Genomic DNA, 23185 nt, shown 5'->3' with positions numbered 1-23185 from the left:
TATGAACGATGCAGACCTCCACTATGATGCAATATGCCATGTGAAGAAAATATCAGATTCACTGATCATGATTAAACCCCTGATACCCTTAATAAGCTTGGTTCTGTATAAAGAAACCAGATGGATCCCGTCTCATTCCAGTAGACCCAGCAGGAGTCAAGTGCCAGACCAGTCCTGCAGCTTGTAGGAGAGGGGAACAGTACTTTACAAATGGATTTATTAGTCCATTCAGCGAATCAGGCTTGTGCAGAGTAGTGGAGACCAATCAGAATACAGCCTACCATGTGCACCCATCAAGTGTTCCCACTGTTAGCCAATCATACTAGTGCTAGAAGTGACGTGATATCCTCACGAGACATTCTCACTGGTTCCTTATTGACCAGCAGCTCGTAGAATGTTAGACAATGCTTTTTGAAACATGTGTTTGCATCAGTATATATGAACTATTTGCACATGTTAAAGGCGTGTAACAAGCACTGTATTGCCTTATCTTGTTAGTTTATTTGCAGTATCACTGGTCTACCTTTTAATGGGCTGCGAATCTTTTGTTTACAGGCTAATGAAAATGGATTTTGCAAAGCACTCTTTTAACAATGATTCAATTATGGGAGACCTGCATAGAGCATTAATCATGCATGTGTTTATGCAGCGTGTTTAATGTATCCATGGTGACCAGTATTAGTGACTGCGCTAGGATTTACTGGGCCCTGGTGCAAAACTGTGTCTTAAATGCCCCCCCCCAAAACGAGTTGGAATTATTTAACTAGTTAACACTGGGGCACATTTCATAATTGAACACCACTAGGGAGTGGAACTAACGAATATGATTGAAACACCACCGCCTCATACTCAGTGCTGCTTGCAATCCCAGGACACAGTATCATCGGTGTCCTTTGCTGTGTGTAAAGAAAGAACATTCTGGGCTTCTGATCTGAGCTTCGACAATATTTCAAGATGATGTGATGATAGAACATGTGAACTAACACCATCCTTTGTCGTGCAACATGCACATAACACACGGTAAGATTGCATGTATCAACTACTCCCTCTTGTTCAACAACGCTGCTTATGGCAATTGGAGCCAGAAAAACTACATCCCCCAACATCCTTCGCAAGGCAGAAAAGAGGCGGGGTTCCAAAGCGTCGCCCGTTACGCTCAACGTTGGCGCAGCGTGAGGGGAAGGGGGAACTTGTTCAGATGGCGGCTACCACAGAGAGCAGCGATGCCGGCGCTGGCAGTAAGAGAAGACACTTAGGAATCCCCGAAGCAGTGTTTGTGGTAAGGAGAGGAGCGGGGAGGTGTATCGGGGTGCTTTAAAAAGCAGGACTGGGTGCATCAGTGACCTCTGGTACCGACCGCGCCGCGGAGATTGCTGTCTGGATCGGCTGCCGCTCGCCGCTCACGTCCTTAAATGGCAGCGCCTGTGAGACTCGCCTCGATACCCCAGCCTCGCCGAGGAGGCAGCTATTGAGAGGAAAAGGGTGCGATCGCAAGGGGACCAAACTCAGAGACCGTTAAAAAAGCACGGGCTTGTCATTCTTAATGGGATACACCAGCTTTACATTAAGACGCGTAGAATGGGATTCTTCAATTAAAATAAAAATTAAAAAAACCCAAAAAACAAAGTCTTTGAAGCATCCAGATTTTTCAGTGTTACCGCTTGCCTGCTTGCCATTATGTCAGTTACACGCTGATATTTAGAGTATCTTGTTATTTATGGATGATGTTTGCGCATCGCGTTTAAATATACCTCGAATATACCTACCTATATGTACCTATCAGATATCTTCCAGTGATGCCACTTGAGACTTTTTAAACTGTGTTTGTGCGTATAAAGATTCATAACAGGAAAAAAAAAAGTTTCTAATAGAAGTTGGATCTGTTTTTATTTCTAATTTTTTTTTTTTTTTTTTTTTTTTTTTTTTTTAAATTGTGCCGTACTACAAAATAAATAAATAAACTTGGAGTTATGCTATGATGTTTGACAGGTGGCACTGTGCTGCTACTGTTGCAAAAACTGCATCCCCAAAGCCAGCCCTGTTTAATGGTGGCTGCAGCAGGTTTAGAGATCCCTGGTGTCAGCTAGGACTGTCTACAGTACTGGTGCACAACTCAGGTCATGGAGGGCTGGTGTCCCTCCTGGTTTTTGTTCTAACCATACCCTAAATTGGTTAATTGGATCAATTAAGCTTCTAATAAGGTCCAATAAAATACTTGAGTGCAGTTGGAATAAAAACCTGCAGGGACACCGGCCCCCCAGGACCGAGTTGTGCACCACTGGTCTACAGGCTGACGGGGCACAGCCATCCCTTCTCAACGTCAGTGCAAGGCTGCCCTTTATACACGAGGGGGAGAAGCAAGCTATCACAATCTAGAATATGAACGATATGTTAATAACAAACACTGTTTGAAAACGAAGAAGCATTGGTACCAGCTAAAACTGCTTTGTGGAGTGTGATCAAACTGCACACACACACACATATATAGGTGTGTGTGTACACAGATGTTTAAATTATTAAAGTATTTATTTCAGCTTGTTTCACATGAAAGCCCATCAGCTGAATAGAAGGAAAAGTAAACACAGAGCAGTAAAGCTGTTCTTTTTAAATAAGTCTTACCTTTCTTAATGTACATCCAAAAAACCTTGTCACTTTTGTACACTGCAGTTATACCTCCTTTCAAACATATATACACGCCCCCCATGAATGTGTGTGTTTTTCTCATTGTCTTCCCCCTCTCTCTTGGTCAGGAGGATGTGGAAGCGTTCATGAAACTGCCTGGCAATGACACAGCGGACGCAGTGCTGAGGAAACTGGACGAGCAGTATCAGAAATACAAGTTCATGGAGCTGAACCTGGCTCAGAAGAAACTGAGGTAGGACAGGAACCCAGCACAGGGATGCAAACAAGAGCAGTCTCACCCAGTCCAGCTTGTAATACAAGCTTGATTAGCCCCAGCGTATAGCTGTCTTATTCAGCTCGTGGCAAAACCAGGATTGGATCAAACTGCTATGCAATGGGAGTCTTAAATAGAAATTTCTGTTTCTATTGATGACTCCAAGCCACTTTGCATTACTGACCTTTTTATCTTTTTCTGTCCAGGTTAAGAAGTCAGATCCCCCAAATTAAACAGACATTAGAAATTTTAAGACACATGCAGAAGAAAAAGGTGAGGGATGTTTTTAAGTTGCATCAGTGCACTGTCGATCAGCTGTAAAATGCCATTTCCTACCGTTCATTTTGTCCACTTTGTAATGTTTTAGATTTTAAAATGGTCAGAATGTACCAAAGTAGAACAACTGCTTCCTCTGCTTTCACAAAGTTTATGGGTTAAAAAAACAAACAAAAAAAAAAACATTTTGGTCAAATCCATTCATTGTATTAACTGGCTTACATTTCTGTCGCCTGCAGGAGACCACAGATCCCATGGAAACCCGATTCCTATTGGCTGACAACCTCTACTGCAAAGCCTTGGTCCCGCCCACAGATAAAGTGTGCTTGTGGTTAGGGGTGAGTGTGCATCCCATTCGCTCTGCTCCTGTCCAGGTTTTGTACCACATGGACAGTGAGTTAGATGGATGATTGCTTGATTATTTATTATTATCTTCATTGAGATATGATGGCAATGCGTTGGCTGTCACGTTTCAAAGAGAGGCGTGTCTTATTAAACTCCTAGTAAAACCAGGACTGGATTTAACTGCAATGCAATGGGAGTCTTCTTTCCATCCCTGAAGTAGCCCTCGCTGCCATTCTTGACGGTGGTTTTGTGAAATCTTTAACTTGCACACCAGCAGGGTTTCTGTCTCTCGGAGACTATGTTTGAATGTGACGTGATTAACCCCGTGCAGGCGAATGTGATGCTGGAGTACGATATCGACGAGGCCCAGGCGCTCCTAGAGAAGAACCTGGCCACCGCCACACGAAACCTGGACTCGCTGGAGGAGGACCTGGACTTCCTCCGAGACCAGTTCACCACCACCGAGGTCAGTATCCTTTCACAGTGGAGCAGCACCTGGTCCAAACAGATGAGCACACCTCTGAGGCTGGGCTGATCCCACTGATAACCACACTGCTGGGACTTTAAAGAAAGTACCAAGTGGAATAATCCCTATCCCAACTTTTATTTCATCCCTAGAATCTAATAATTCTGGTGCCAAGCACTGCACAAAAATACCCCCCCAAAAAAACCCAGTTCTTGTGTCTTCCACAGTTCTAGGCTGCTTTAAAGAGTAGCGCTGTGTTAGGTGTGATTTACTCAGCTCAGGTATTGAGAGCAGCATTAGAGAGCAGCGCTGTGTTAGGTGTGATTTACTCAGCTCAGGTGTTGAGAGCAGCATTAGAGAGCAGCGCTGTGTTAGGTGTGATTTACTCAGCTCAGGTGTTGAGAGCAGCGTTAGAGAGCAGCGCTGTGTTAGGTGTGATTTACTCAGCTCAGGTATTGAGAGCAGCGTTAGAGAGCAGCGCTGTGTTAGGTGTGATTTACTCAGCTCAGGTATTGAGAGCAGCGTTAGAGAGCAGCGCTGTGTTAGGTGTGATTTACTCAGCTCAGGTATTGAGAGCAGCGTTAGAGAGCAGCGCTGTGTTAGGTGTGATTTACTCAGCTCAGGTATTGAGAGCAGCGTTAGAGAGCAGCGCTGTGTTAGGTGTGATTTACTCAGCTCAGGTATTGAGAGCAGCATTAGAGAGCAGCGCTGTGTTAGGTGTGATTTACTCAGCTCAGGTATTGAGAGCAGCATTAGAGAGCAGCGCTGTGTTAGGTGTGATTTACTCAGCTCAGGTATTGAGAGCAGCGTTAGAGAGCAGCGCTGTGTTAGGTGTGATTTACTCAGCTCAGCGTTAGAGAGCAGCGCTGTGAGAGCAGCGTTAGAGAGCAGCGCTGTGTTAGGTGTGATTTACTCAGCTCAGGTATTGAGAGCAGCGTTAGAGAGCAGCGCTAGTGAGAGCAGCGTTAGAGAGCAGCGCTGTGTTAGGTGTGATTTACTCAGCTCAGGTATTGAGAGCAGCGTTAGAGAGCAGCGCTGTGTTAGGTGTGATTTACTCAGCTCAGGTATTGAGAGCAGCGTTAGAGAGCAGCGCTGTGTTAGGTGTGATTTACTCAGCTCAGGTATTGAGAGCAGCGTTAGAGAGCAGCGCTGTGTTAGGTGTGATTTACTCAGCTCAGGTATTGAGAGCAGCATTAGAGAGCAGCGCTGTGTTAGGTGTGATTTACTCAGCTCAGGTATTGAGAGCAGCGTTAGAGAGCAGCGCTGTGTTAGGTGTGATTTACTCAGCTCAGGTATTGATGGCTGTTGGGTTTGGGCTCGGTTCCTGTTTTCAATTCCTTTTCCAATTCCTTTTTTTAAATCTATTTCCAATTTCAATTCTCATTCCCTTTTCATCAATTCCAGCACATCATTGATCAAGATTGTAATCAGCAGTATTCTGTTATAACAAGCTTCTCACAGTGGCAACAAATGACTTCAATTGAAGTCACTCTTAGTCAATTCAGCTGGCTTCAAATGAAAGCAGTTCAGCAGTTATTATTTCTCTAAAATATCAATTCCAGAAAGCAATTGAATTGATTTGAAAGAGGAATTGGAATTGGAGAACAGGAATGGACCCCAGCCCTGGTTGGGAAGGCTCCTGGATCCAGCCTTTGTCTTTCTTGTGCTTTGATAACTGCGCACCACAGTGTTCCTTAACCAGCCCCCCTCTCAGACATGGCGCGAGTGTACAACTGGGACGTGAAGAGGAGGAACAAGGACAACCCTTCGAAGAGCAGCGAGAAGTCTTAAGTGACCCGCCGCACTCAAGAGCCCAGCAGTCTTTTCTGTTCTACAAAATCAAGTTTCTTTTTTTTATTTTATTCAGAGACTGGATATCCTTCACACTCGCACCACTTTACAAGCCAACAGATAACCCGCTAGCGGTGAGGCAAGGCGCAAGAGTCAGAGCCTCGCGTGCTTGGAGCAGCCCGCGGAGGCGGTGATTGGGGTCCGCGGATGGTTTGGCAGTGGCTGATGTGCGTCCTTATATACATTCTGTAACCAGCCACTCTGCAGTATTGCTGTGGCCACCCCTGTCCACAGGATTTTTTTTTTTTTTTTTTTTTTTAATTAGCACCACGCCTTTCAAGTTTAGTGGAGAAGCTGTGGCTGCAAGTGCACGGTGGTATTTATTTGTCTGTATAAAGAAAAAAAAAAAGCCAAGTTGATTTGACGCATGGTCTGATGTGTGTGTGTGTGTGTGTGCTTGTTTTATCTATGAAATGTTACTGAAGAACAGCGTTGATGGTGTCCTTGTTAATAGCAAAGCTCTGACCGTTAATCTGCACTCCTCCCCTCCCAATTGTTCCTGCACTCTTCCCTTGGTACCACAGTGACCCCTGCAGGTGAAATGCCTCGGGAGCCGTAGAAGAGAGTTTCCCTTCTCATGTTGTCTTTGTAGTATTGCAGCTGGCAAAAGCAGGGCTGCTCCAGCCAAGTATTCCCATTAGTAATCACTTCAGGGAGTGGATCACTCCACTGTGTCCTCTTCATCCACACAAAGAACAGAGGCCCCCTCTCGCCTGCAATCTCTGAACAGCACTCTAGATTGATCTGCAACGCCACAAATCACCTGCTCTGAGCTGGAAGACTTGACCCGCCTCCCTTCCATGCCAGTGGTTCCCCACACTCACCCTTGATGACTCTTCCACTCCAGGACTGTGTTCAGTAAACTAATTTAGGACTGCAGGGATAGAAAGACCTGTTGCAGAGCAGTTTGAGCCATTCCTGGTTTTACTAGGAGTTTAATAAGATGCACCTTACCGATACATTGGGGCTAATCAAACACATGCTAAAACCTGGAATGGCTGAATCTGCTATGCAATAGGAGTCTTTTCTATCTCTGAACTGGACTTGAATGCACTAAAAAAAAGGAAAGTAAAAAATTAAAAAAATGCTACAGTGTTTGGAAGTCATCTGCAAAACAAATAAATGCAATTCCAACAGTCTGGATGAATCTCTCATTACAATTGCAAAAGGCTGGCAGTATACAGAAATAAAATAGGAATTCATAATTGGCAGAGAAACCTGTCTGGTTTTAAAGGAAAAGATTAGCAAGTGCTTTTCAATCAATAGTGTTGCAAGTTTTCCAGCCAGTGACTGTGCACAGAACAAAATGGAAGAGTTTTTATAAGCAGTGCTTGAGGCTCTGGAAAAGAAATCTTTGCTTGGTGGGATGACCCAGAGGACACTCCCTCTGCGGCTTTTCTTTCACAGTGTACTCTGCTGCCATCTACTGACCAAAATTAATATTACAGGTTCAGATGTTAATAGCAGTGGTGCTAGTGTTAAATAGAAGACTTGAAGTTCTGAGGCTGGAAATGTCTGGTTAATGGAAGTTTAAACCTTTTGTATAAACTTCTTTACATATTGAAACTATCATACATATTTTGATGGAACAAGTTGACTTGGTTTAGTATTTATATGTAAATATTTTATGTACAGTATTTCGTTTGCACGATAACTTAAAGAAAGATCCCTTTTAAATAGTACATTTTGAATTCAAAGTTTAGTAAAAAAAACAAAAAAACAGTGGTGTTTAAGATTTTAAATGAGTGTGCACTATTAGCCCTCTCGCGAAGTCTGTCAGACTTAGTGACTATGAGTAGTGCTATGCCTCCTGTATATATAACAATACATCTCTTACTAGAAGGTTAAGTGGGGCAGCCTGATGTTAGGTGGGTAGGTGGAGACCTACATTGGCCAGTGAGTGCACAAGAGTCGCTCCAGGATCAATCAAGGCTGTAGCTTCTTTACTTGCCAGTTTGCACACTGCTATTCCTTTCCTAAGCTGTCATCACAGACAGGTCCAACAACTTCAAGTTTTCCCATTGAAAATCTGTACACTTTATGTTGGTCTGATTACCCTGACTGAAGTGTTAGTAGGGTTAAGTGCTACTAAATATAGCAATGCATGTGTGTATGTCAGATGCTGTATGCCTAGCACAAATAGCCCATCTCCCCAAGCCACCATGTTAGAAGTATTTCAAGGAACCAGAGACCCAATGACCGGTTGGGGTAATAAAGCCAGACAGCATAAAAGATATCACACTTTGTTCAGTTTAACAAGAAAAGAAAAAAACAAACAACGTTTTACATGTCACATTTTGTTTTAGTACACGTTACATTTATCTTGCTAAGTACAGGCGTTGTTTTCTATAACCCAGTACAGCTACATACATCGTACAGCTTGAGTTGAAAATTCACATTTTAGCACTTCTACTGGTTAGGAATGAGCATACTGGTGCTATTACTATAGAAAGCACTGACTGAGCTGGTGACCTGGGGCTACAGGGGTAGTTATGCAGAAGCCACTGGTGTACTTTTACAGCCAAGGTACTGAGAGAGAAGAGGGGGTCAAAGGAGCTGGGTGCTTCAGATCGGAAGCAGAACACACCTGTTTCTTACTTACGAGAGTCCATTCTAAAAGGAGTCTTCCAGGACAAAGATGGTACTTTTTCTGTCCTTCAACTCCAGGAAGGAATGTGCTTTAGTGGGAGTCACACCCACTTGGAGAGAAAGAGTCCAACATGATCTGGAGTTACCTTCCCGTGTCTTAAGATGTAGACAAGGCACCTTGAAATGTCTCTGCAACTGGGCTACCCAGCAACAGAAGCAGCAAGTCTCAGTCTTATCATGGGGGAGTATTGGATTTCTAAAGCAGTCCCATCCAACTTTAAAACAGAATGCAGTCCAAGCCGCTAAGAGAAGTCCCTTGGTTTGAAATGAACTGTGTGGGCTGGGCTCTGTAACACAACTGTTTAGTCACTTCACTGCTGAGGGTGGCAGGGCTTGGGGGAAAGAGGCAAGCTCCAGCAAGGGTTAACAGGACAGCTCCATGCAAGCTTGTAAGAGAAGTGGGTTAGACAGCCTCCTAGTGCAGAAGAGAGAGAACCCAGCAAAGAAATAGACAATAATTTGCTGTGGCCCCCTTTGGGTAAGCACTTTTCCAGCGTCTCCAGTCCAACACCACCTCTCAGCCCTGGGGCTTGAGAAACAATAAGGTGCAGAGGGTCACCTTCCAGCTGAGCAGGACCACAGAGGTCAACACAACTACGCCATTCAGCTTGTAAATGTGCTTATAGGCAGCTGAGCCCATGCCAGGAATACGAGAGAGACAGTGTCCAAGCTACACCTGGGAATCACAGGGTGGGCAGCAGGGTGGTGTAGAGGGGATTCTTCCAGATACTGCCCTACCCCCTGGACAATGCATTTACAGCACGGTTGCAGCTGCACGAAACAAGGCAAGAACCAGCTGGAAAATGATTGTGGTCACCAACATCTTTTTTTAATTGTCTGATTATTTTACCTGTCAAATTCTGTTCCCTCACTGCAACAACTCCCCACAACAGCTCAGGAGAACTGAAGTCCAGCGGGCGTCCTCTAATCACACCGCACACTGGCTGCTTAAACCCAGGAGCTCGACTGCGGTGATCAAAAGGCTACGGGCCACTGGAGGACAAAGGTGCCCCTGCATTTATTTACTAGAATGAGCTGATTTCTGATATATTGTTCTATTGTGAAATGCTACAGCTAACAGCAGGATGCAATTTGACTGATGGTGCCACTATCCTTTTTAAAAAGTGCCAAAAAGACCTGAAATAGTAATTTGTGATTAAGGTAACTGGTGTGTTTTTCTTGCCATTTTAAATAAATGCAGTCAGTTTTTGCTATTTGGTAGTTTTTGAAATCCTCATAACACTAAGATTACTGGCCCCGAGTAGTGGGGGCACAAAATAATTAAGAGGGCACAAGGGGCGGGATGCACTACGCTTGAGAGGCGGTACACTGTGCTGGTATACAGTACGTTTTGAGTGCCGTGGGAACCTGATTTCAGTCCTCTCTTAAATAACAGTGGCACTGCCAGGAAACCTTTGAACCTCCTTGTGCAATTAACTGTGTTTTTGTTTATATTGTTAATTAAGAATGCCAGTCAGCTCAAACGCAATGAATTCCAGCCTAGAGGGGAGTTGCTCTAGCCCTTGCTGTACACACTAAGCACTGTATGCACAGGTGGGTGTACTCTGATACTTTGCATAGCAGGGCAATCAGACCTAGCAGGCTGCTGTTGAGAAGCACCCATCAGTTATCATTGCAAACACTGCACATTACCTCACACTTTCCAGGATTTCTTCTAAAACATACTGCTGTTTCAATCGAATGATCTGGAATATACATTTTACCATTGAAACAAAACAGCAGTTACTGGGGGAAAACAAAAAACAAAAAAACCGTGTGCAGTAAGAAACATATTTTTTTTTTTTTTATTACTATACATGACATGATGAGAATCAAGACAACCCACATCGTCCGAAAGAAATGTGCCTTGCTTAGTTGAAGAATTGCTGGAAATGGCACGGCAATGCATTCCCTGTGGGCACTGCTGGTTCTAGTATATATTTAGTATACGTGGGATTGCCACAGTTGAAGATGCCAGAGGCCATGCAGCACCCTCACTGTCAGTCAATGACACACTAAGTTAGCTGCTCTTATTGTTTGCTATTCTTGTTTCATAGATTACAGTATATTAATATACATTGCCTAAAAAGCTGGAGCTCTTCATTACAGCAACAATGTCCGTGGACGTTTCGAAAAGCAAAACAATAAAAACATAACAACCAAACGAAAGAAAGAAAGAAGGGAAATGCCACATTTCAAATTGCCCAGGTGTGGAAGGAGAAGCGCTGTGTGGCCTTCATTCCCTCTCTCCAAAACAAGAGGGAGGGAGGTCCCAGTGAACGCCCGCTCCTGTGGTGGCAGCTCCCTCCCTCCCTGCTTGCGTGTCTGGCTGTGGCTCCGTGGCTGTGGTGGGATTAGCAGAGACAGCGGCGGTCACTCTTCATAACCTCCTCGGAGGAGTGCACTACGTTGGGCACGAAGCCGCTCTTGACCCCCTCCCAGCCCTCCTGGATGGTAATGTCTCCTCGCTTGACCAGCTCGAAGATGTCCCGTGTCAGCTCGGTGAAGGCCTTCTCCACGTTGATGGCGTCCCGCGCCGAGGTCTCCACGTACCTCATCCCGTAGGAGCCCGCCAGCTTCTCCGCCTCCTGCCGGCTCACCTGCCGCTGCCCGTCCAGGTCGCACTTGTGCCCCACCAGCACGAAGACGATCTGGTGCGGCTGCACGTGGCTGCGCGCCTCCTCCAGCCACTCATGCACGTTCTGGAAGGAGCGCCGGTTGGTGATGTCGAACAGCAGCAGCCCGCCCACTGAGTTGCGGTAGTAAGCGCGGGTGATGGACCTGCGGAAGAGAGAAAAAATCGAATCAAAACTGCTTTAAAAAATAAAACAACAAAGTCAAGCTTTGGAACTAAATCAATCGGCTGAGTTTTAGTGGTCTAATCTAGCCTCACAGACTACTGTAAGGGTGGCTGAAGCTGGCCCTTCCTTTCCTAGTCTTTGCTCCATCCACTTCTGTTACAGATAATACTGACCCCTGGTCCTATGATACAAGCTAGCCCTAAACCTATTTGATGCTGTATACAGTTGTTCAAGTACATAAAACTACAAAGGCCATTTCAAGGATTTTTTTCCCCCCTCCCCTGATGTTTGCAATCAATGACTCTAAGTTCTGTTGCTTTTTATCTTTAGTTTTCTCTGTTGCTCAATCTAACATGAAGCAGGTCGAACCAACAGAGCTGCAAGCTCGCAGTATCACGTGAGCAGAACCCACACAGGCCTGGGAGCGAGATTGTGTAAGAGAAAAATTCTAGAAAAGAAGTCAGAGCAACTGAACTCAGAAACATTACAAATATCTCAAAGGGGTGGCTGAGCAGAATAGCTACCTGGCGTCTGCAGCTACAAGTGCTTTGAGCAACCACTGAAACATGAATCCCCAGAGGGAAGGCAAATCTGTCAGCTCTCCAGTGCTTAGCCTTTCATTTTGTGAAAGTAGGTGCTTGCAAAAAAAGGTGCTAGACTGGTCCCACCACCGTTTCTCATGGCTAAGCTCAGAACGCCAAACTCGTTTTATGTGGGCTCAAACCCCAGCTGTGGTACAGGGCCCATGGGGTTCAGAGAGCTCAGTATTGGTTTCTTATGAAACGGGTCAGATGAACATGAGGAAAGAAAACAGGAAAGTTAAAACATGTAAACCGTGCAGGAGAGGGCAGCAGCACAGTAACATTAGGCACACTTACACATATAGAGTATATAAACACTTCCAACATATATACTCCTAATCTATCTGGCTATATTGCAGGCTTGAGCAGCGCCGAAATTGAACGCCATTTGTAGATTTTGTTTAATAAAGCAAATTTCTTGTGTCCCTGTGGAACTGATCCCAACCCAATCCAGACATCTCGCTGGCACCAGGTCCTAGCGAGACTGCGCCCCCACCACGCCCCTGCCCCTTCACCGTTATCAGCAGCCCTCCCACCCCAACCCCACCCCCCCCCCCCCCCCTCCATACCTGAAACGCTCCTGCCCCGCAGTGTCCCAAATCTGCAGTTTAATGCGTTTCCCCGGCTCGATCTCCACCAGCCGCGAGAAGAAATCCACACCGACCGTAGGGTCGGACATCTGGGCGAAGCGTCCCTCGGTGAACCGCCGAATGAGACACGACTTTCCGACCGTAGAATCACCAATCACGATCATCCGGAACTGGTACAACCATATCGCCTCCATCTCGCCTGATCTCTGTCACACACAGAGCTGACTGCAGTAGCGTATTGTCCGGCAGTAGCAACACAACCTTTTTATAAATGAGGGGTGCTTCTGAATTTAAACACACAACCTTTTTATAAATGAGGGGTGCTTCTGAATTTAAACTAGGCTTGACAAATAAAGTTTTTTTTTTTTTTTTTTAAATGTATTGTTGGTTTGCCTCGTATTTGAAACTGAGCAAAAGCTTGAAAATAATATTATGCGCGTCAGAATCACAACAGGTTCAGTGCCCTGTTCAGTGTTTAGAAAAACACCGACAGCGTGATATTATGAACTAGTTTGATAGTTTATGACAGTTGAATGTGATTTAAATAGTGCGCATGTCGAGCTGAAAACCGGCAATACCGCACCTGTTCGACTGCAATGTAAGATTATGAAATAATTTGTTGAAAGTCGTTTAAAAGCCTCCCCAGTTATATTAATACCCCCACAGTGACAAGAACGGGCTGCAGCTCCGTGGATTGCGAAAACAAATACAATAAATAAACACAATATTAAACGAAACCGTCGTTATAAATCCATTAAGCATTAATTGCCCTGATATCCGCGGGTTTGGGGGGTAATCCGAAGCTGCAGATATACTATTCTTCAGCTTGCTAGCTTTTCAGAAATTACAAATAAACACCGATGCAATTCTCGTCTCGCATTGGTCTGCTCCTAAAAGAGCTCTAGGCACACCAGCAGCAAGGGGAACGGAAATCCCGAATGAGTCACATAAACATCAATATGAATATTTAAAAAGCTTTTTTTTTTTTTTCCCAGTTTGTGTTCTAGCTCCAGTAATCGCCGTTTCCCGTGTCTCGCAGTCTATTTTCCTCCGCTCCGCCGCTGCTGAAACTGCAGTGCTGTGCTGTGAGATCTCCGTTTTCCTCCTGAACGCATAAGCCTCTAGCTGAGCTCTCTATTGTGCGAAAACAGGCTGAAATTCCAGGCTGAGTGCTGCAGTTATCGCACCCGCACCGGCTCCATCTTTCAGGCTGCAACACAGCTTTTTGACAGACACTGTCTCAGTTGGCCTCCATTTTGCAAATATCAGCAATTTGAAACAGAGATTATAAATGTTGATTTTTTTTTCAGGACCGATTTTTTCGCCTCCTTGGTCGCGGAGCCTCGTGTATCGCCTGACACAAGTTATCGGTTACTTGGTCCACTGATGAATTATTTTAATAATGATTCGTTTTTTTTATGTATGTATTTATTATTAATATATTATTATTAGTCCAGTCCAGTGGTGTTTGCTGATGTTTTATTTTTGTAAAAAAAGTAAACAACTCACTTAATCACAGCATCTATCTACTGCACGGATTCTTCCAACATATTAAATTTCGGTCTACACACACAAATAAAGCAAGCAATTTATGTCGTTGTAGTTGTCGTGTTTTCATAAGGTATCAAAAAAACAAAACATCATATCCTTATTTCTATGTTTTTAAATGATCGCATTAAGCGTCTTATTTGAAATTATTTCTCTGGAAAACAGATAACTGGAATCTAAAGGCCTGCTCTCATCCGTTTTAAAAAAAAAAAAACCCAAACCCCCCAAAAACCCCGAAGGCTCACTCTCGCTGCAGCGATAATCACGCGACTAAAGGGTTAAATGGTTTTGCGTCGATTTCCTTCTCAATGTTGCTGTCTGGAAAAGCGTCCTGCTTCCGTGCTGGTTGCTTTATTCCAGTTTTTCCATGTTGTAAAGATGGAGAGGTGTTTGGAAAATGCTGATGAAATGGCAGCAATCTCAGCATCACACGGCCTGACTCATCGCAGCATCAGCACCAGCACCGTAATAACCCAGACAGAGGCGGCCTTGCTTCCTGTTCTACAAGCTGCTCGATGCAATTACGGTAATAACCACTCTATACTGGCCGGTTACAAAGCCCTTGTGTTGTATAAATTACAATGCCTCAGTCGTCAGCCTTTAACCAGCAATTACCCCTGCTCCTTATCACAAACCAGGTGACCACACTGCCGCCCCTCCCGGGTTCAGTTCCTAATCTCTAACCACGGTGTCACACTGTCTCACTCCCACTCCCTCAGCTCAAACCACCAGTCCTGGTTTTTGTTTCAGCCAGGAAACAGTTTTACCACCTCCTTCCCTACTGGACTGCAATGCAAATTAATAATACAAATAAACAACAACTAAATAAATACATTGACAAAATTCGACCCCTTCATTCAAGTTCCAGTCCAGGTTTTAATTCCACAGTTCAGCTTCAGTTGCACTGTTTCTATGGTAGTTATTCAACTGTGCGTTATCCATCTGGTGTAACAATATAGGGATGCATCGAGAAACCCTGGACTGGAAAAGGATTTTGATGCCAGATTGTGTCAGTGTCTTGTCTTTACCACTAGGCTACGCCACACTGCTTTAAATAGCTGCACTGCCTGCCTCCCAGTCCATCGACTCTAACCTCTACGCCATGCATTAAAAAAAAAGAGTCTGAATGAACTTTGTGGACTGAATTGAAATCCGAAATGAATAATGTAGAAAAACAAAGTAATTTCCAGTTTTGAGAAGCTGTTTCAATAGTTGTTTACTGAGGGATGCCACGCCTGCTCCCATACGGTCTGATGTTGGTATGGCACGAGTGTGGGGAAAACAGAAAACGTGGGGCGTGCTGGGAACTGTAGTCGAGCTTCTCTCTGTTGCCAACCACAAAGTAAGAACTCATCAGATAAAACTACAACTCCCTGCATGGATAGCAACAAAATGAAAAGGAGGTGTTTGAACAATGTGTGCTTCAGCCGACAGTGATGTAATAAACCAGATAGGAGAGAGAGAGAGAGAGAGAGAGAGAGAGAGAGAGAGAGAGAGAAGGATTCTATAGAAGTTGCCTGAAAGTTTGTCTGCGAGAAACAAACTCAAACGACTAGTTTACATGAAAAACAATACGTTATCAAAGTAGTCTGTCAAAAAATAGTGAAACGAGGGAATGCTACAGAAAAAAAAAGCCTGACCCGAGTGCGTCCTAAATTAAAGCGTAAAGAGACGTTAACGAAGAACAAAACTCCTGTAGTTTAACTTTACAAGATGCAACTGTTCTGTAACCGTGGTTTAGAAGCGGATACATTTCTAAGATTTCCGCTCTATTTCTGATAAAATCAGTAGCGAGAGATAAACATATTTTTAACTTAAAAAAAAAAAAAAAAATCAAAAAAATTTAAAAAAAGGACTTAAAGGGGCAAACACATTATGCTCGTTATTGAATTTAAAACGATGCACACCAGCGTGTAAGCTGTTATAAAGTACCGCGGATCGGTGGGGGGCACGCCCTTTCGCTCCGTTTATTTCACGACACCCCACCGCTCGGTTTTACCCCCAGTGATCCGGATTATCTGTTTGAACGCACCGCACCCTGCACGATGCAACAGCCGCAGCAGGAGTTTCTTTTCAAGGTTCTCGTGATCGGGGATCTCGGAGTCGGGAAGACATCTATCATCAAGCGGTACGTGCATCAGATCTTCTCCCAGCACTACAGGGCGACCATCGGGGTGGATTTTGCACTGAAGGTGCTCAACTGGGACAGTAGCACTGTAGTTCGGCTGCAGTTGTGGGACATAGCAGGTAAGAAACGGGTAGAATTTTCTGTTTTGTTTCTTTAACTTGTTATTATTATTATTATTATTATTATTATTATTATTATTATTATTATAGTAGTAGTGGCAACAGCTTAAGCTCATTTTTATTGTTATTTTTTTCTGCTAAAGATTGCTTACATATTATATAGCTGGAAATGTTTAATTTTTTAAAAGTGTCTCCTGCAAGTAGTGACCATTAATGTCCTGAAAAAGTTGTCTGAAAGTTTCTCGTGTTCCATGTGTTTTAATGTAATGTCTCTGAGTGCTTGTATAGTTTGATGGCACTGCAGGTTCGGTACATTAGCGGCTCTTGCAGCGCTAACAGTTGGTCAGACTGTCCAGTATTGGTGCTGATCGGAGTCTATGCGACCAGCCACGTCACTGTAGTGTTTTCCTTTGACGTCATTTAGTTGTGCTGGGTTTTCTGCAGCACTTTTATTGCTGCTGTACAGGGTGGGTGTTTAAACAGCGTTTGCAGTTCCTCGCCCCTCCTGAATCTGAAGTAGTAAAATCTGCTGATCTGGTTGGCCCTCTAGTCTTGTGGAATGTGTCTGTGGTGTAAGTCTGCCAGAAGGCATTCTCATGCTCATATTAGGATCACATGAGGTGGAAAGTCAGTGCCAGGAATTTCACACACATGAGGAGACACACACACACATGCTCAATAGCAATGACACGCATGGCTCTATTGTAGACGCACAGTGAGTTTAGCATCTCTCTGTGTGATAGTCCCTCCCAGTCCAGCCGTTTGCTTGTTTGCTGTGGCAGGTCAGGAGCGCTATGGGAACATGACCCGGGTGTATTACCGGGAGGCGGTGGGAGCCTTCGTGGTGTTCGACGTGGCGCGGGCCTCCACCTTCGACGCCGTGCTCAAATGGAAGAGTGACCTGGACTCCAAGGTGACCCTCGCCAACGGCAAGCCCGTCCCCGCTGTCCTGCTGGCCAACAAGGCTGACCAGTCGCGGGACGGCCTGAGCCCTCAGCTGCCCAAGCTCGACCATTTCTGCAAGGAGCATGGCTTTGCAGGCTTCTTCGAGACCTCCGCCAAGGTAGGAGCTGCCTTCCTCTCCCCTCTCTATCTGCTTGATTATTGTGCCAGCTCTACTAACACAGTACAGAGTGAAGAGTCTGCAGACACACCAGCTCATTCAGCCCGCTGTCCTCTACCCTCCAGTGCTTCAATGGTGCAAGCACTTGTTTGATTGGCCTTAGAAGCTGCAGGGGGTGCAAGGTAGTGGACAGACATCGGTGCAGACACAAGTAGAAAAAGCAAGTGGTTTAAAATAGGCTGGTGCACATGTGATATTTGATACTTGAAGAAATCCATTAGAGAAATGGCATTCTCGCTCCCCCTCTCTCAGCGATGTGTGATCTCTCACACGCTGTAAATCTCTGCCTGTCTGCTCTGCCTCTTGATTGTGTGCAGGGGTTAGTTCTATCCCTGTGTTTGCACTGCCCTGTATTCAGAGCTGGCTCTGTGTCTCAGGCTTGGGCTGAAGCCACACTGCCTGACCCCCTCTCTGTACCCCTAGGAGAGCATCAGTCTGCCTTTGTTCCTCTAACTTTACTGAACTGAACCAGTTGCACTGTGCCACTGCAAGTCCAGATCTCCTGCCCCCTGACCTCTGGGATGTAATCACATGCTTAGGGCTCTTACGTGCTCAGCGGATCATACTCCTTTAAAATACATCTAAAAAATGAAGGGTTATGAGAGCATTGCTGACAGTCTACCTCTGCTGGTTGGTATTTGTGAATGCAGGGATTACCAAAACTACACATTTTCTTCTGAGGAACCATAAAAGGAAAACAGCAAGTTCCAAGGCAAGAGGAAAGGTTGTGACATGAATCCGGCTGCAGTAAAGGGAAGAGCTTTGTATTTTAGGATGTGGATTTTAAGTAGACCAAATGTTTGATCAAAGATGCACATCATAAAACTGTTAGCAGAACAATAAACCTGCAGCCGTAAGAAAACACAACCCAGCTGTGATAGCGCCATGTGAACCCCTAGAGCAGCTGTTGGTTTGAGGCAGCCTGGTGTAGGTATGGTGTGGGGGTGGGCTGCCTGAAGCGAGCCCATGGTAATGCACAGAGACTCACGTAGACTAGAAAAGAGTGTGAGCAAACAAAATGAGAACCTCCCATCACTCTCGCACAGAGACGCTAATTAAATCTGCACAGAGGCGTGAGTGATTGCGTGTGTGTGTGTGACAGAGTTTCAGCAATAACTATAAAACACTCCATAGGACTACATTTAGAAATACTGAAAGAAATGTAGTAAATGCAATGAAAAAAAAGATTCTTCTAAGTGTGTCTGTCTGTGTGTGCATGTCTCTGTGTGCATGTCTGTGTGTGTGTGTGTGTAGAATCTCGTCCTCTTCCTCCAGTGTTGCTCTTTCCGTTCACTTCAGGGCTGCACTCACAGGTCTTGGACAGTGTAAGGTGCAGTAGCTGCAATTGTTTGCCAATGAATGTGTTTTGTAAACCTCTTCCTGGTAACACTGGGGAAGGCATCAGCTGAAATGATTATCTTTTTCTTGTACGTTTTGCGAATGGATCAGCAGCTTGTTTCTTTATTGCAGGAGAACACGAACATCGTGGAGGCGGCGCGTTGCCTGGTGGAGAACATCCTGTCCAACGAGGAGGGCTCCGGAGGGGACTTGGACCCCGAGGTCGTCCTGCCCGGCCTCAACAACAACGGCAAACACAGCGGCAGCAGCTGCACGCTCTGCTCCAGGTTTTAGAGGACTGCTGCTGGACAGGAGAGGACAGAAACCAGAACAAAGAAACAGGGTGATTTCCACCGGTGCATCCGAAAGCATCGGGATGGACTGTGAGGCAGGCGGATCCCGAGGCTGTGTCCTGGAGGTTAGAGATTGTGTCGTAGTCATTAGCACAGATAGGTGTGCATCTCCCCTATGAAGGCTGGTTTTGTGGCTATGTTGCCGCTCTCACCGGCTCATGCTGATTTTCTGTAATCCCCATATTTGATTCAAAGCGTTTCTCTTGTCTTTCTCATGTTTGACATGCTTTCATATTCTCTCAATAAAAATTCCTAATACTTCCTGCTTTGTCCAGGAGCTGCATTTGATTTTGCTTGTATTCCATTGGGGAGGAGGGGGGGGGGGGAGAATCTTCTCAGGATTCTGTTCATTGCGCTGCTCCAAGGCTTCAAACACATTCGGGAGAATTGCCTTCGGCATATCTTCTCCCATAGTATGAAGATGGACAACTCTCCTCTGGTTTTAAAGACCGTGCTTGGGAATTGTTTAGAAGCTCCTGCCAATGCTTCTCCTCCAGTCCGCCTTAACACATAGCTACATGTCTTACTGATACTGGTGTGAGATCTCTGTACGCTGCTCATTAACTTTGAACCGCATGTGTTTTTCTTGTGTGGTTTGTACACTGTAATTATTTTATTGTCTAATAAAACCCCCTTGTAAACCAGGTCTCAGTCTCAGTGGTTAAATAATAAAAGTGGATTTAAAACAAAGAAATCCCATTTGAACTGTGTTATGTGGCTGAACTCCTGACTGTGGGATATGCTGCTTTCTGTCTGTAGAATAAGAAAAGCACGGTTGAAATGACCGACCCCCCCCCCCCCATATCTGTATTTCTTTATGGCATTCGTCACCGTGGCCCGTGTAGGCAGGGGCTTGTTGTTTACAGGTGTGAGTGTGCTATTCACAGCGCAGATGTACATTGCTCTCAGGTGCCCTGGAGGGTAATGCTATTCACTCTGGATCCCTGATTGGAAGCAGTGCTCTGACAGAGGCTTGCCACCCCAGATCAGCCAGCGCACGGGTGAGCATGGGCAAGCCGAGCTAACCACATTCACTCCTAATGAAGGAGCTGTTTCACTGGCACAAAGGTCCTGATTCTTCAAAGCTTAGCTGGAGCACAGCAGGGGAGGGCAGGGGTCTGGCCCCTCTGCCAGGCAGGAGAGTGGGAGGAGGGGGTGTTGCTTCATAAGGAGAACAGTAATAGTATGTTAAGAAAATGAGTACTTCTATTTGCAGAGAATCTTTAAAAAAGAGATGTAAGTGGTGAATAAGTACTGTTCTCCTCCTCCTCATGAAGTAACACCCCCTCCTTCCACTTTCCTACCTTGGATAAAGGTGTCTGCCAAATAAAATGAAATGTATTTCTCTTTCAGGGCAAACTACGGGCTTGAATTCTCCTGCCCTCGGGGGAGTCAGTCTCCTGTGCTCCAGGACCAGCCTGGCTCTGCTGCTGTTCACCTCTGCGTCCTGCAGTACATCTGCTCAGGCTGCTGCCTGCCCACACGTGACGCCCAAAACGGCCAGCCTGACCGACCAGGTGTAGGCAGGGCAGAAAACAAGCTGGGACATCAGTGCCCAAGTGCTCCATTTACTGTCCGCTGGAAAAGATAAGCTATTCTTTCTGTAAGAAACGCAATAGTTGAATCATGACAGCCAGCAAGGAGAACAAACTTTGCATTTTCTTTGAACCACAAAAAAAAAAAAAAAAAAAAAAAAAAAGTACTTTATTGTCCACTTGGGGGCAGTCAGGTACTGAGAATGCAGGTTGTAGCAACGCAGAGGGGACAAGTGGCGACAGCATTTATTAAAGAATGCATGTATTAATTCTGAATCATGTTGTACTTTTAAAATCTGGTTATGTTATTGATTTCATAGAGAAACACTATTTACTTTAACAGAATGGGTTATGGGTTTATGTTATATGTGGTAAAATAGTGATTTTCCCTTTTTTCTTTGGACTGTAACCACTATCCGGTCTTGAAATCCTGCATGATCTAGATCAGTGGTGAACTGTTAGTAGATTTAAATCAGCATTTAATTCTGAACCTCCTGATGAATCATTGGGGGAAAGGTATGCTAGTTATTCCAAGTGCTCCCATTCTAATTTCAATGCTTTAATAAAAGTTCAAAATACTTAGACATACATTAGGAAAAATGTTTTTTATTATGCAGCAAAATAATAATGTACTCCCCAATACATAAAATTTCAGAATCAAATACACATTTAATGGTTTTTAAATGATCTAATGATTTACTTTTTCATAACTAGTTCTTTGCTGTTAAATGTATAAATGGTAACATACATACATTTTGCATTAATTAAAAATATAATCTGTGTAAATTGGAAACATGTGACTGCAGTCATTTTCCCCCCTTTACACCACAAGCTACCCTAGATATGAAAGAAACACACACTTACACAATCGTTATGTACAAAACGCACCGATCCACAGTGCAACAACTCATAGGAAAACATGCCCCTCCCCTAACCCCAACACAGCAGGCAATACCTTTTAAATCACTACCCTATCACAGAAATGCGTAGCAACAATACAAAACGCCATGTAGAAGGAATTAGAGAGTTATACAACTTAGCAATAGTTTAGAAGAAGTTTATACTTTATATTGTCTTAAAAAGGTGGCTCAATGAACTTTAAAAAAAAAAAAAGAAGAGGACCAACAAAACAGCAGGACGGGAAGCGGGGGTTTGACCACCTCTTAAAGGACGAGCAGCTTCAAAATATTCATTTTTGTGATGTTAACACCCATCCCATCCTCAATACTGAATTCAGATATTTCTCTCTATATCACAAATCTACCAGATCACTGATGAAAGCTACTCAGTACCTGAATGCACCCTTGATGAAGGCGGCAAGTTGTAAGATCACTATACCAGGCTATTGCTTTGGAATAGGTCACTATGCCAGGCTACTGCTTTGGAATAGGTCACTATGCCAGGCTATTGCTTTGGAATCGGTCACTATGCCAGGCTATTGCTTTGGAATCAGAAAGTTATCAAAAAGGAGCTGGCAACTTGCATTTGACAGGCAAAGACAATGCCAGGTGAACACTGAAGCTGCTGAACTCAGAACCAGTCAGGCTGTTTGCATACATCGTACAGACGTTAAGGAAATCGATTTGGAGAATTCCAGGTTCTACACCTTGACTGCATCCTTTATTCGTTTTACACGACCCCTCTGCCAACAGCACCAAAACGAATCCACACACAGAGGACAGGTACATTGGAAAACTCTTGGGACATCACTTTTGTTTCTATACAAGTACTGTATCATCTCACTTTGTAACACTTTTCTAAATCAACGCCTAGTGAGAGCTTTAACATTCAACTAGGAACAAGTTCAGACCACTGCAAAGCAATCCACTACTAGGACGGCTAAAAACTGTTAGCTGAAAAGGCATTTTTACTTCCCCCTGAATTGTTCAATGAATGTGGGTTCTTACTGGATGTAGTACATGTTTTTTTGAAGGGAAAACATTATTTGTGAGCTTAGAGATTCTACTGCCTATAAACAGTAACAGGCTGTACAGAGTGAACTGCAAGACAAACACAAGCAGCATGAGGTAATGAAATATACACCCTGTACTCCAACAGCAATGAGAAGACCTGCGACGGAGCACAGGCACAGCGGGGTACAGTAACCATCTTCGTCTCAGGTCAAGCACCACTAATGAATTTTTCAAGCTCTCTACACTAACATCACGTGTTATTGCTTAAAAATCCCAGCTCTGGTCTCACCTTTCTATACAGCAATGTTTATTTATTTAAATCGTAAGAGACAGATATAATACAGTTAACACTCATTTTAGAAACATTTGAGGGAACCAGCAATGCTTAATGTCAAAACCCAACGTATAATAATTAAGTGCAAAGATTGCAATAGTTTAAGTTACGGTTTTAGTGGTTGCCCAGCATACTCCTTTCCCATCTGATACAGAATCAGAGAGTACTCACAGCAGTGACCTAATGGAACCAGCAAAGGACCCTGCACGCTTACAACCAGTAGGTTACATCTGACAGCTTGGCAGGACACGGCAGGACACTGTGTAGCAGATGGGGTGAATCAGAACAAAATACTAACGTGTCACGTAAACAAAGACCCCTATCCCCCGTCTCCCAGTC

General features: G+C 44.5%; 3 protein-coding genes across 3 annotated transcripts; 2 read left to right on the top strand and 1 right to left on the bottom strand.

The window, feature by feature from the left end:
• The first annotated feature begins 1166 nt into the window (after positions 1-1166).
• Positions 1167-5860, top strand: LOC121295204 (prefoldin subunit 3-like). Its single transcript, XM_041219621.1, has 6 exons — positions 1167-1279; positions 2751-2875; positions 3103-3169; positions 3412-3510; positions 3849-3987; positions 5698-5860. Exons 1-6 carry the CDS (start codon positions 1199-1201, stop codon positions 5772-5774), a joined length of 588 nt encoding a protein of 195 aa, XP_041075555.1. The 5' UTR covers positions 1167-1198; the 3' UTR covers positions 5775-5860.
• A 1721-nt stretch (positions 5861-7581) lies between these two features.
• Positions 7582-14483, bottom strand: LOC121295203 (ras-related protein Rab-39B-like). Its single transcript, XM_041219620.1, has 2 exons — positions 12435-14483; positions 7582-11264 (listed from the first exon to the last, which is right to left on the bottom strand). The coding sequence occupies exons 1-2, from the start codon at positions 12647-12649 to the stop codon at positions 10838-10840; spliced, it is 642 nt and encodes a 213-aa protein (XP_041075554.1). The 5' UTR covers positions 12650-14483; the 3' UTR covers positions 7582-10837.
• Positions 14484-15466: 983 nt separating this feature from the next.
• Positions 15467-21512, top strand: rab38c (RAB38c, member of RAS oncogene family). The gene is made up of 3 exons (XM_041219619.1): positions 15467-16250; positions 17033-17313; positions 18844-21512. Exons 1-3 carry the CDS (start codon positions 16049-16051, stop codon positions 19003-19005), a joined length of 645 nt encoding a protein of 214 aa, XP_041075553.1. The 5' UTR covers positions 15467-16048; the 3' UTR covers positions 19006-21512.
• The last annotated feature ends 1673 nt before the right edge of the window (positions 21513-23185 follow it).

This window comes from Polyodon spathula, chromosome 20, assembly GCF_017654505.1.
Source record: "Polyodon spathula isolate WHYD16114869_AA chromosome 20, ASM1765450v1, whole genome shotgun sequence".
In the NCBI taxonomy this organism is placed as follows: Eukaryota; Metazoa; Chordata; class Actinopteri; order Acipenseriformes; family Polyodontidae; genus Polyodon; species Polyodon spathula.
Note: the sequence above shows the minus strand (reverse complement) of the source record. Positions and strands in the feature narration are given on the sequence as shown.